Here is a 14,384-nt window from a genome sequence, read left to right as displayed (position 1 = left end):
AAGAGAGTAATCTTCTCTTAACTATCATGGACTATTTGTTTAAAAAAAAAAATTCAAAATGAATTTCCTTCTAGGTTCAGCTCAAAATCTACCTCCTCCATAGTCATCTGTGGTTTCAAGTCTCTCTGCCATAAGAACCCACCTTCCTTCTGACCACTCAGGACCCCACTTGCTCCTCTCTGCAGGAACTTAGTGCTGGTCCCGGCTAGCACAGACCAGAGGCTCCCTGAGGGCCAAGCCGATGCCAACCAGTTTTGCTTCCCTTTTAACCGTTAGCTCAGGGTCATTCACAGGCCTGATGTTTGATAAATAAATATGCACACAGTTAATATATCTTCAATTCTAAAGATTTCTTAAAATAAGAAAATAAAATACTTATAAATTTAAGAACATACAGCATTCTACAGATGAGTTACTGGCTCAAACAAGGACCAAACGGTTCTTTTCTAACTTTAAAACGATGCTCTTAACACAGACGAACCCTGAAGACATTATGCTAAGTGAAATAAGCCAGACACAAAGGACAAAATGATATGATTCCACTCATATGAGGTCCCTAGAATACTCAAATGCAGAAAGTAAAACAGAGGTTACCAAGGGCTGAGAGAAAAGGGGACCAGGGAGTTATTGGTTGATGAATATGGTTTCAGTTTGGGATAACGAAAATGTTCTAGAAATAGACTGTGGTGATGGTCGCACAGCAATGCGAATGTACTTAATGCCACTGAACTATATACTTAAAAATGGTAAACTTTATGTCGTGTATGCTTTAAAGCAAACAAATAAAAAAAAGAATATACAACATTCAACTGTATGCACTTCAACACAGTTGCAAACATGCTGTAGGAAACACAACTGGGTAAGTGGTAGAGATACAACATAATTATGTTGTATTATTTTGCCTAATTATTCAAAGAGAAGATAAAATAAATTGTATCTCAAACTTACATACCATTGTAGTTACAGAAAAAATTACTTTAAATAAAAGGAAAGATTAAGAATTTATAACTGCATTTAAGAAAAAGTACAAACCCTAAAAACAAAGATTTAAAACAGAACTGAAGTTTCCAAATAGTAAAACCATTAAAACAGACTCACATTTGTAAAGTATAAATGATCAAAATATAATTAAATGTGCTTTAGACAAAATGTATAAAATTTTGGTTTTCAAATATCTCCCTCAAAAGATTAAGTGGGGAGGGCTTCCCTGGTGGCGCAGTGGTTGAGAGTCTGCCTGCTGATGCAGGGGACACGGGTTCGTGCCCCGGTCCGGGAAGATCCCACATGCCGCAGAGCGGCTGGGCCCGTGAGCCATGGCCGCTGAGCCTGCGCATCCGGAGCCTGTGCTCCGCAGCGGGAGAGGCCACAGCAGTGAGAGGCCCGTGTACCGCAACAACAACAAGAAAAGATTAAGTGGGGAAAAGTTTGTTAGTTATTAATCCACCTTTGAACTGAATGTAATTTAGCTAAGTTTTTTTGCAATTATTTACAAATTCCCCTGATTTAAAATTTCATGAACTATCTTAAAGTCAGGATGTTAAGAAATGCCTCAAACTAAAACTACTTGGCTTTCTGTTTGCTAGAATTCAAGAAGAAAAACAGAATGCCGATGAATTACACTGCTCACATCTTAAATGGATCTTCATATGAAAATGTAACATAGGCACTTAAAACCTGAGGGGGCACGGTGTCCACTGGAACATGAGCACGGTCATCACACACACCTGGGTTTTGCTCTGTGCCCTCTGGCAAGTGACTTGACCAGAGGCCTCTCAGTTTCCAACTCTTTATAATGAGTACAGCCTCCAAGTTGACAGGAGGATCATATGAGATCACACGCATACAACCTGGCCCACTTCCCAGGGTTTGGGTGCCCATACTCTTCTCTTCAACACCTAACACTTTCATTCACCAACAACCAGCACATTGCTGCCTTGATACACACCAAGGGGAAGCTCACATGATCCTACCAGTCAGGAAAAAATACCCTCAAAAAATTTCTTATTTTCTGTAATTTGTTATATTACTCCCTAAAGTCCTACAGTCTGGCTTCCGAGCACATTAAGCTATTGAAACTATGAACAACGCCTTCAAATAAAATCTCAGTACTCACTGCTAATACAGACAAAATGTCTATAGCACTTCATACATGCTGGGCATTTCTCTCAGCACTTTATATGTACTAACTCACTTAATCCTCACAATAACCCTATAAGATGGATGATTACTATTAACTGCCCCATTTTACAGATGAAGCAATTAAGGCACAGCTGGTCAGTAACAGGATTTGAAGCCAGGCAATCTGACTCAAGTCTACTATGTCTCGGGACCTTTTCCTTCTGTTCCACATTCCTTTTAAAACCATTTTCTGCCAACACTTACACTCCTGGATCTCCTGCCTCTCACATCTCCCTTTCGGGCAGTCTCTGCTGGTTCTTCTCTCATTCTCCTTAGTGTCGGAATGCTGACATCTCCTCTTCTCACTCCTTTGAGGAGCTCAGGCACTCCCCAAGCTTAACTCTCAGATTTATACCGATAATTCACAAATTTGAATTTCTAGCCTTAAACCACCATGCCATCTCTTGGCCTGTTTAAGTCACTCCCTTTTCCTCTGCACAAATGCAAATTCTAACTACCCTCATCTCAAAATCTGGTCCAGTTGCTTTTGGTGCATAACAAAACATCCCAGAATTTAGTGGTGTACAACTATTTTATTATGTCCTGGGATTCCGTGGGTCAGGAATTCAGACAAGGCACAGGAGAGATGACTGGCCTCTGGTCCACAATGTCTGGGGCTCAGTGGGGATGACTAGTTGGCTGGGGACTGGAATCACCTGGAGGAGTCTTTACTCACAGTTCTAGCGTTTGGTGCTAGCTGTTGGGTGGGACCCCAGCTAAAGCCATCAGCCGGAACACCCAGTTGTGGCCTTGCCATGTGGCAGAGCTTCCTCACAGCATGGCAGCCTCAGAGTAACTGGACTTTTTACATGGTGGCTCAGGGCTCCAGAGTATCCCACATTCTTAGAACACTTTCCAATTAATCCAACCCCATAGTTCTTCCTCATCACAAAAGAAGGAATATATTAAGCATCAGGTGCTTTTCGCATACCTTCTTAATTCTTGTAAGAGCCCAGGCAAAGCAAGTATTACCATTCTTTATAAAAAGAGAAAGATGAAAATTACGTTTGGAGACATGCCAGGAATTATACAGATAGTTAAGGGACAAGGTCACATTCAAACTCAGTCTCTTTCTTTACACTACATGGATCACAATGAAGATCAGGCTTGCAAATATATACATCTAACTATTTTTCTCTAATTCCAGGGTAAAGGTTTTCAGTAACTAGATTTTTCTTATTAGCTAGCCCTTAAAAAGTTGTATTTCCTTTGCTCCTAGATTTGAAACAACTTTGTCACAATGTTTTTAATTTATCTATCTGAAAATACATGTACATACTTCAAAAATAACAAACTGAAAATATAGTGAAAAGTCTTGCTTCTACTCTGGTCTGCCATCTGCCCAGTTCATATCCCTGATTAACATATAACCACTTGTGTATCCTCCAATTCTTAATGTCAATATAAACATTTTATTGTCCCCCCCAACATAACTCCTCTGCATCATTTAGCCATTCTAAGGGACTAGACATATAGGATGGTTCTTTTCATGGCTGCAGTGACTAACCTTGAGCATATGTCATTTCGTGTATGCAATTCCCAGAGGCAGGATTTTCAAATAGGATATGTGTATTTGAATTTAATAGATGTTGCCAAATTATCCTCCATAAAGATAGCTTACACTCTCAACAGTAATATTTGTTTCCCTATAACTTCCATAATGTAATGCAGTATCAAGTTTCTAGACTTTGGCCAATCAAACAAGGAAAAAGTATATCTTTGGGTGGTCTGTGTGCATTTCTCTTATTGAAGGTGAGGTCAAGCATCTTTCCATGTATTTAAAAGTCATTTGTATTTCCTTTCCTGTGAATTGTCTGCTTACATGTCTTGCCAATTTTTCAATTGTGTTTTTGGCCTTTCTCTCAAATTAATTTCTAGCATCTCTTTTATATTAGTATGATTATCCTGTTGTCTACAATATGAATTGTAAATATTTCTTCCCAGTTTGTCATTTCTGTTGGTATTTGACCTGTAAAAGTTCTTAGTTTTTATATAAAGTAACAATTATTTTCTTTTATGGCTTCTAGATTGAGGCATAATTAGGTCAATCTCCAGTGCAGAATTAAAGAAATATATCAGAGAAATTAACAACCTTATATATCTTTAAGCTTTATTTAAAATACTTTTAAACTTACTGAATAGTTGCAAAGATGGCCTAAAGAGTTCCCATATATCTTCTTTATAGACGAACTCCAGTTAATAAATTCAGAAGGAATTAAAGAACCAAACATCATTATTTTTCAACTTCTAAAAAATACTGGATCTAGGCAATCACCAATGGCTTCTAAAGTCAAGTGAAATGCTGGTGAAAAGCTCTGTAATGGACAACTTTGGCTGATAACACTTAAAGCTAATCGATTATAACATCACAAAAAGACAACTAGATATTTAACTGCTTACCGATGGAAGCACATGCCACCACCTATGAAGTATTCTTGACTACATTTAAGAGTTATTTGGTGGGGGTGGGAGTGGGGAGAAGCAGGAAGGCAAGCGTCTAAATCTAACTGCTAGTATATAAGCAACACAGGAGCTAAAGGAACATGTTAAATTAAATCGTGAGAAAAATAACGAACAGAACCCAGAATGTGGGAAATTCTATAGGACAAATGACCCTGTTTCTTCAACAAATTGTTACGGGATAAAAATGAATACCAAACTAACAAATTTTTTAAAAACTTGAAGACATTTATCAAATATAATACGTGAATCTTGTCTGAATCCTTATTCAAACAAACCAATTTGTAAAGAGATACCTGTGAGAAAAATCAAAGAAATGTAAATATTGGTTAGATATTTTCTATTAAGGAATTACTGTTGATTTCAAGTATGATAATATTTTTAAGTCTCTATTTTCAAGATATAGTAAAGTATTTATCAATGAAGTGACATATCTAGGATTTGCTTTAAAATAATTCAGTGGGGGAAGGTGTGTGACAAGAGGAACAAAGCAAACCTATGTTTATGTTAAAGGTTGGGTGATGGGCACATAGAAACTCATTATACTATTCTAATTTTGTGTACATTTGAACACTTCTACAATAATTTAAAAACTGCAGTCCTGACAGATTTTCTAGAGATTCTTCCCCATGAGAATTTTGATGTGCCAGGGAAACACCCCAGTTGCTTCAATTGATACCTTGGAATAATATGTTGACTGGATATAGAAGAAGCCACCTCGCCAAACAGGTGAGTTTCTACAGGCACAGGACTCTATGAAGGACACAAAGATGTCTAAAGGATGACCTCTGGCCTAGAAGAGAAGTGTTCAGGAGATCCAGTAGAAATAACTTCCATGGCTTTTCCATAAAGCTAATCCCCTACGTTTTTCTTTAGTGTATAAAAAAGCCAGCATTTATTGAGCACCTATGCACAGAGCACTGTGGTAGAAGAAAGACAAGTGTTAAGAAAGGGTCCTTGTCTTTTTTTCTTTTCAATATTTATTTATTTGTCTGCGCCAGGTCTTAGTTGCTGCATATGGAATCTTAGTTGCGGCCTGCGGGATCTTTAGCTGCAGCATGCAGGCTCTTAGCTGCGGCATGCGGGATCTAGTGCCCTGACCAGGGATCAAACCCGGGCACCCTGCATTGGGAGCACAGAGTCTTAACCACTGGACCACCAGGGAAGTCCCAAGAAGGTATCCTTGTCTTTAAGAAATTAATTCAAACATTCATCAAGTCATCTACATGTGCTGGGCAATTTGCTAGGCATTCAAAGGTGAGTACAGACAGTCCTTCTTCTAAAAAACTGTGACTGAGGCTATAATAGAACCAAATTCTAGTGAGTAAATGTCCTCTCAATCTTGAGTATAACAAATTTACCTTGATTCAGACAATCTTTGATTAACCCCAATCTAAATTATCCCTCCATCTAATTGCCCTAAATTCAGTAGAGAATGTATAACCATAGGGAACATATTCATTACATAAGCTGGACTTATGAATTGTTCATATAATCTAGGATTCATAACCTAGGATTCATCAAAGATTAGATAGTTGCCCTCTCCTGGCAAATTTTATTACTGCAGCCTGACTCAACCAAATACTGGACTCAAATAGAGGTATACTGCAAATGAGTCAGTGGGGGAATGCCCAGGCATAGAAGAGTTTCTAGAGCTGGACAAAGAAAACAGCAGAGGGCTTCCCTGCTGGCGCAGCGGTTAAGAATCCGCCTGCCAATGCAGGGGACACGGGTTCAAGCCCTGGTCCGGGAAGATCCCACATGCCGCGGAGCAACTAAGCCCATATGCGCCACAACTACTGAGCCTGCTCTCTAGAACCCCCGAGCCACAACTACTGAGCCCACGTGCCACAACTACCGAAGCCCATGTGCCCAGAGCCTGTGCTCCACAACAAGGGAAGCCGCCGCAATGAGAAGCCCATGCACTGCAATGAAGAGTAGCCCCCGCTCCCTGCAACGAGAGAAAAGCCTGCATGCAGCAACAATGACCCAAAGCAGCCAAAAATAAAGAAAAGAAAAGAAAAGAAAACAGCAGAGAAGATACAAAAAGGGAAGGGGAGGGGAGTTGATTCAAATAAATCAGTAAAATATTATGATTAAAATTAAATAGACTATGAGAGATTATGATGATTCTCATTCTCTATCATTCTCCCAGTGCTGCTACTTTTCAGATATGATCTTGTGCAAGTTCTCTCTGTGCCCCAGTTTCCTTATCCCTAAAAACACGGCTAATATTACCTACCCCGTAGGGTTATTGTGAGGATCAGTGAGGCAATACATGTAAAGAACTCACAACTGTGCTCAGCACACAGTAATCAGGAGTGTTCGTTGTTATTCAGATGTCAGCTCAAGCATCCACACTTCCCATCTCCTAGCATAGATCAAGTTCCTTTGGTAAATGCTCTCACTGAGCTGTGTTCTTTTTATCACTAGATTTCTCCATCTATAATCACACTCATTCATGTGATTCTGATGAATATCTGTTTTAGTCTAATAGACTGTCTGTTCCATGAGGGAAGGAACCATATCTGGTTTTGCTGAGCCTGTTTCCCAGCATTCAGCACAGTGGTTGGCACTCAGTGAATAAATTAAATGAAATTATAAAGTTCCCAGTCAGTCTTATGAATAATAGCATTTAACATTGGTATAGGTTAAACTGTGTTGAAGGTTAAGTTGAAGTCCTAAAGCTCAGTACCTTGGAAAGTGACCTTGGAAATAGAGTAATGTAATTAGCTAAATTAAGATAAGGCATACAGGTGTAAAGTGGATTCACTCCTATGTGACTGATGTCCTTAAAAGAGGGAAATTTGGACACGGACAGAAGCAGAGATGGGAGTAATGCAGCTGCAAGCTAAGGAACACCAAGGATTGACAGCTACCACCTGAAGCTGGGAAGAGGCAAGGAAGGACCGCACTCCCCTCCCCATTCCCTGTGATTTTCAGAGGGAGTATGGTTCCACCAATACCTTGATTTCAGACTTCTAGTCTCCAGAACTGTGAGACAATAGATTTCTGTTGTTTAAACAGTCCAGTCTGTGGTACTTTCTTTTTTTTGTTGTTGCGGTACGCGGGCCTCTCACTGTTGTGGCCTCTCCCGTTGCGGAGCACAGGCTCCGGACGCGCAGGCTCAGCGGCCATAGCTCACGGGCCCAGCAGCTCCGCGGCATGCGGGATCCTCCCAGACCGGGGCACGAACCCGTGTCCCCTGCATCGGCAGGCGGACTCTCAACCACTGCGCCACCAGGGAAGCCCCTGATAATACATTTTTAAAAGAAACTAGTAAGACTAGATTTTCTCCTCCATTCTCAATGACTCTTAACAGCTTTAATCAACTTTGACTACTCCCAAGTTCCAGTCATAAACTTCAATGGTCTTGTTATTTTTTCTTCTTTATTCATAGTACCTTTTCTGGCAATACACAGAACTAAGTCCTATGTAAGAAGTATTCATTAACAAAATGAAAATGAAGCTTATTAGTGAATCAAGATTTAAATGAACTATACACCTCTAAAATAGCACCTCTCAATAATGAGATTAACTTTTCTACAACCTACTTTAAAACATGGGACATAAACTTACCTTTTGCCCACAATATGGGAGGCTATGATAAATAAGTATTATCACATCTTAGAAGTTGTTACAATTCTTAGTTCATCATGGCAGTCTGATTTGGTAAATCACAGACGTCCATGATTCAAAAAGAAAAACCTTTTGTGAGTGCTGGCACGTTTCAGTATGAAGTGGCTAAGACTCATTTTTGTGTAAATAAACTATCTAATTGCCTCGCTTTAGCTTTAGAGAATAGTTGTCATCTTGTAGTGAACATGGTTGAGGCAGGGTGGGGAAACAGTCATGAAGTCCATCACTGGCACTTCCCATGTGGCGCAGTGGTTAAGAATCCGCCTGCCAATGCAGGGGACATGGGTTCGATCCCTGGTTTAGGAAGATCCCACATGCCGCAGAGCAACTAAGCCCGTGTGCCACAACTACTGAGCCCGTGTGACACAACTACCGAAGCCCACGTGCGTAGAGCCCGTGCTCCGCAACAAGAGAAGCCACCGCAATGAAGCCTGCGCACTGCAATGAAGAGTAGCTCGCCGCAACTAAAGCCCGCACACGGCAACGAAGACCCAACACAGCGAAAAATAAATTTAAAAAATAAAATAAATAAATTTATAAGAAGTCCATCACCTGTGATACCATCTCCTCTTCCTGCATTATATACAGGCTCACAGGCTTCCCAAATTTGGGACACTGTCAACTTGATTTATGAAAACTGCCTTGGCATCCTGGATAAGACAAGCTAAAACCTACTTCAACTAGAAATGTGACAGAAGACTCAAGACTCTTGTGTACTCCCATAAACTTATAAAAAGGACAACTGATGAGACAAGTTACATTCACTTAACCTTTGATGGATAATACTATCTAAGAGGTTGTTCCTATTTATACCCAGGAGAGGACAGGGAAAGAGAAGGGTCAGACACAAGAACATGAAGATCAAAGACCTCAGGCAACAGCAGACCCTCCAATTTAATTAGGATTCTGAATTTAAAAAATAGTGGAAATACAGGAAATATATAGAAAAGAAGATCTCATCAAAGGTTCTCTGAATATGTAAGAGAACTAGGATATGGTTAAATTGAAATGGGATAGCAACAGATAAAGATGAGCTGGTCCAAGGATTACCCTGTGATGCTATTCAAAGGACAGCCATTCCTGGGAGAGGTGATCGTGTCTTCTTCCAGCCCTCCCTCCACTACAAGCTACAGCCCAGTGGTGAACAATAACCAGGAGACTTGCACAACCTTGACAGAGCCCCATTACAGGTGACCACAGATGCACCCATAATGAGGTACATACTGGAAAGTAAAGAAAGTTGTACCACGCAAGGGTCATGAAAATACACTGCAGTGCAGGGAGAACTGACAAATTCCCCAAACATCAGAAATTAGCATCAATTCACTCAAGAGGAGCTAAAAAAAATAATTTGGGGAATGTAAAGTACCAACTTATTTTATTTATTTTATGTTTTAAAAAACTTAAGTCAACACTAGTAACAAGTAATTAATATACAGAGATATAAAAGATGTTAACTATCTTATCTACAAGCATAGAAAAGTGACAGTTTCAAAGAAGTTTGCTTCTATCCAAAATAATCTATAGTGGTCATTGACTTATACTCTCTAAAGAAATAAAAATTAGGGATTGGGTAGGAGTGTTTTCTCTATTACTTACTTCTGTATTTTCTATAGATTTAAAGTATCCTTCCTTCTCCCACCCAGGTTGGTCCAAGGCCTGGACCACCACCATTTCAGGTTCATTCCTTTAAGTTCAGCATCATCCTTGTCACCCTCTCCTGTCTGTCTTCTATTTATGTACCTCTAAGAAATCAATATTAAGTCCTTAAGTGTGATCCTCTAGACAGAGGCTTTCAAACTTTTGACCACAACAAATACAAGAAATACTACATTCTACAACCGGAGCCAGTACATACCAGAAAAAATCATACCTATAAAACCTACTTGTAAGCTTCTCAAAACATTTACCCTTACTACATATGATAGACTGATTTTCTCCATTCTACTCCACCTTATTTTAATGCTGGTGACCCAAGTATTAGGTCCAAACTCAGTGTGAAATGCTTAGTAGAGAAGATACACTGACGTATCTCACCAAGTAGCAACATAAGGAAGCAGGTAAGAGTTCTGCATTCAGGCTGCCTAGATTCCAACACCAGCTCTACCACCTGAAGCTGTCAACCTCTCTGCCTCAGGTTCCTTATCATGGGGTAAAAGAACAGTGTTTACCTCAAAAATGAGGCTTAACCAAAGACCATCCACAAAAAGCACTTAGAGCATAAAAAGTATTCAATTAATGGCTATTAATTCTTAAATGGTCTGTGACATTTTCACTGTCGTAAAATATATATAACAATCATCTTAACCATTTTAAAATGTGCAATTCAGTGGCGTTTAGCACATTCACAATGTGTGCAGCCATCACCACTCTCTAGTCCTAGAACATCTGCATCATCCCAAGAGGAAACCTGGAACCCATTGAGCAGTCACTCCCCATTCCACCCTCTCCCCCAGGTCCTCTTGGGTAGGGAGATGATTAGAGTCCCCCTCATCTGATTTCTGTTCCTAGGTCCATGGACTTTTTAAATAATAAATTAACACTTGACTAGAACTGTCTTCTAAGGTAGAATGAAGTGTTCTTTGCAGTCATTAGTCCTATGGCTCATGAGACAAACTTCTGCTAATCATTTCTTAAGTAAACCTTTTGAGACACTTTCGGTCTCAAAAGTCAGGAGGACCTCCCCTACTCTCGAGGTCAGAAATCCCTCTCTCCTGTGAATTCTATTAGGGCGATTCCCAAAGCCTGACCAAGTGCGGCGGACACTTTCAGTGTCCACAAGAGGCAGACTGAGCAAGGTCCTAAGAAGATGTTTCTTCATTACATTCGTGGAATATCACCAAATGGTAGAATATTCACCAAATGAAGAATGTGTATTCTTCAGTCTTCGCATTTTGAAATTCTGTATTTGAGGCTCCAAACTTTTACCAACAAAGGTTTAAAAAGTAAACTTGGACAAAGAACTAGATATCCATTTCTTGGCTTTAAAATGTAGTGTCATTTCCTTTATGTGCCTCACCCCTCTCACACTGATTTCTCACCCTTCCTTTGGGGTGGGGGAGACTGGGCAAAAATAACTGTTTTCCCCAGAATCTATTCAGGAAGTCTCCAGAAACTTGATTGGGGAAATAATCTGAGCAGGGAGGTTACCTTGCAAAGCAGCACTGTTATTCTTTGAGAAATGGTGAAGGCAGAAGGCTTCTTAGACCAAAGGAATAAATGTCACCAAGAGGTACAGAAGATGTGGACTGGAAAACAACGCCCTTGGTCCGAGCTGTGCAAGTCAGATCTTTTTTAACTTTTTTTTTTTTTAATTAGTGACCAACATCGCTCACCCAGCAATTAGGCAGCGAAGTTCTCAATCATTTTCCACCGCCACCCCGCGCCCCTACTTCCCGGCCTCCTGGGCAAAAGCCTGACCCTCCTCAGGCGCCGAAAGCACTGGGCCAACCCGGCTCCTTTGGGATGCGTGGGTGGGAAGTGCGTGATAGAGAGACTCCGGATCCCACAGCCCAGCGAACCTCCCAGACTTCCAGGAAGTCGCTTTCCTGCTTTGGGGTTTGGGGAGTGGGGGAGAAAAGGCGGAGAACGCTTTAAGCAGCAAACTAACCCCCCAAAAACCTCACACTTCAAACTCCAGGAAAGCCCATGCCCAGAACTATGCAAAATTCTGGCCAAGTCCTGAGCTGGAGTGAACTGGATGTGAACAAAAGAGAATTACGACCTTCGGAACACCCGGGTACCCTGGCAAGCCAGCAAGAGTGAGGGTCCCCGAGTTTGCAGCAAAGAATCACCCCCGGCTTCAGACACACAAAGCCAAGGCTTCACCCCAGACCTACCAAAAATGAGACCTCCAGAGCAGAGATGACCTAGGAAGCCGTCACTTCCACGAGCCCAGGTGCACGTTCCTCGGGCATCCGGCCCTGGGCGTTCAGGCGACAAGGGCTCCAGGCTCCCACCCGGGGGCGGGGGTAAGGGACGTGGGGAGGCTCTGTGACTGCGGTCCCGCCAACCCGAGGCTGGAGGAGAGGGCCGCGTGCAGCGAGCGGGGAGGACCCCGCGAGGGCCGCTTCAACTAGTCCCCGGGTGGAGAGGCCGCTGACTCCCACCGCGGCCGAAATGCGTCCCACGCAGGGCCCTCTCCTTGGCCGGACGGCTGGGCCAGGGCCGAGGGCGGGGTTCGGAAAAGTGACAGCACTCGGCTTCCTCCGCCAAGAGTGAGCAACTCCGGGAACTAACTGGAACCGGCGCGCGCTTCCTGCAGCCACCTCCCCAGTGACCAGCACGCCGGCCGGCGGGCGCACTGACCTGAGATGGTCTCCTGGTAGCCCTTGGTGAAGAACTGCATGGCCGTGGCCGCCCTCCAGGGCGTCTTGAGCAGCCCCTGCCGCTGGGGGTCCTCGCCCAGCGAGCGCAGGATGGACGAGTAGGCGGCCGCCAGGTTGGGGAGGTTCAGCTCGTTATCCTCCTCGCTGCGGGGCCGCTCGCCCTTCCAGCCGTCCGCCGGCTGGACGCTCTTGCTCTCCGGCCGCGGCTGCTTCTCGGTGGGCGTACTGGGCCTGGGCCGCGGCGGCTCCCCCTCGGTGAACCCATTGCTGCACCGGGCGTCCCGCGGCTTCGCCTGCACCCGCCCCGGGCCCTTCTCCATAGACCTGCCGCTGCCGCCCCGGAGGGACCCTCGTACGCGTTAGGGGCTGCAACTGAACTTCGCCGGCGGGCAATGGACTGTGACCGCAATCACCTGAATAACGTAGGCCTCGGGCCAGGGGTAGCCTCCGAGCCCGGAACAGAAGAGACTGAGGAGTGCCGGAGCGCCTCCTTTTTATGGGCTGGCGGCTCGGCCGGCGCCGCGGGGCGTTTCCATTGGCCGAGGCTCCTGGCGTCATGGAGCTCACTCCGCCCCTTCGCCCCGCCCCCCGCCGGGTCCTTTGGAAGCCGGCCCCTGTGGCGCGTACTTTGTCCGAGTCCGTGGCGCGGACCTTGTCCGAGTCCGTGGCGCGGATCTTGTCCGAGTCCCTCCCGCGGACCTTGTCCGAGTCCCTCCCGCGCCAGGCGGGAGGATTGGGTTGGACCCCTCTGGCTATTGCCGGATGAACTGAATCCTAAAGGGGGCAGGTGTTCGGAGCTGGAACCTCGGCGAGGGGAGGCAAGGTCTGGGTGCCCCGTCAGCCCTCTCCTCTTAGGGCAAAGAGTACGCTGCATCAGAAGTGTTCTGGTCGCCTCGCCCTGTGAAAGATGAGCAAACAGGTGGCCTCGCCGGGGAAGAGACTGGGTTAAAATGTAGGTATGGAAACCAACTCATACTTTTAGGGCAACAGAATAATATGAATTGAAACGATTGCGTTCGTTAGTTAAAAACATGTCCAACGCACCTGCCTCCAGCCGCTGTCAGGAGGAATGTTACACCAAGTGGTCCTTAAGTGAGTCCCTATATCTAGGAGGACGGTATCTGTGGTGGCCAGAACTTTGACCCTGCAGAAATGGGTTTGCGAGCGAAGAAAAATTAGGGGTCTCATTAAAAACCCATTTGCGTTTTGTGGAAACGCAACTGTGGAAATTTGGTGCTGATCGTTTTAAGAGTGACATGCTAAGTGCCTTTCTCCTGATGCTGATAGAGATTGTGAAACGTTATTGATCAACTGGACTCTTAACCAGTGACATCTGCTTTGACTGTTTAAGATTTTTTAAATGGACTTTTTTTTTCTCACTAGAGGGATTATTTCATAACACCAAAGGTGAGTTTTAAAACATGTATCAAATTAATATTTTATGATTTGCCCCAGAGAGTTTCTAATGCTGATTTTCTGACATATAAACACATATTTAAAGGCTTAGGATCAGACAAACCAGGAGGGAAGCCCCTGGAATTATTCTATGCTAATAAAGTAGCTCAGTCATTATTATTAGTAATTTGTATTTATTGGATGTCTGCTCCAGGCATATTCCTGTTCTAAACATTAAGGAAAGAAATATGGGAAAGACCTAGCCTCCTAGGTACCTTTAATCTAAAGTAGAAGAATTATTGGTGTAAGTGGGGTTTTTCAAAATAGTTATTGGATTTCTGTATACAGTAAATATCAAATTACATAGATCAAGAAATATGAACA

At 43.2% G+C, this 14,384-nt stretch overlaps 1 protein-coding gene across 5 annotated transcripts in view; it reads right to left on the bottom strand.

Moving 5' to 3' along the window:
• GCH1 (GTP cyclohydrolase 1) overlaps positions 1-13,221 on the bottom strand; it is a 53,232-nt gene extending 40,011 nt beyond the window's left edge. For 2 of the 5 annotated variants that reach the window (XR_010942863.1, XR_010942862.1), the window contains exon 1: positions 12,586-13,221. Coding sequence is in view for 3 of the 5 variants with exons in the window: in XM_067735113.1 (XP_067591214.1) it covers positions 12,586-12,925 (340 nt within the window). In the remaining 2 variants the exon portion in view is untranslated. The remainder of the gene's footprint in view (positions 1-12,585) is intronic. The other 3 variants (XM_067735113.1, XM_067735121.1, XM_067735105.1) reach the window with 3 other exon arrangements.
• Positions 13,222-14,384: the final 1,163 nt, after the last annotated feature.

This window comes from Pseudorca crassidens, chromosome 1 (assembly GCF_039906515.1).
Source record: "Pseudorca crassidens isolate mPseCra1 chromosome 1, mPseCra1.hap1, whole genome shotgun sequence".
NCBI lineage: Eukaryota > Metazoa > Chordata > Mammalia > Artiodactyla > Delphinidae > Pseudorca > Pseudorca crassidens.
This window is presented reverse-complemented; position numbering and strand designations above follow the sequence as displayed.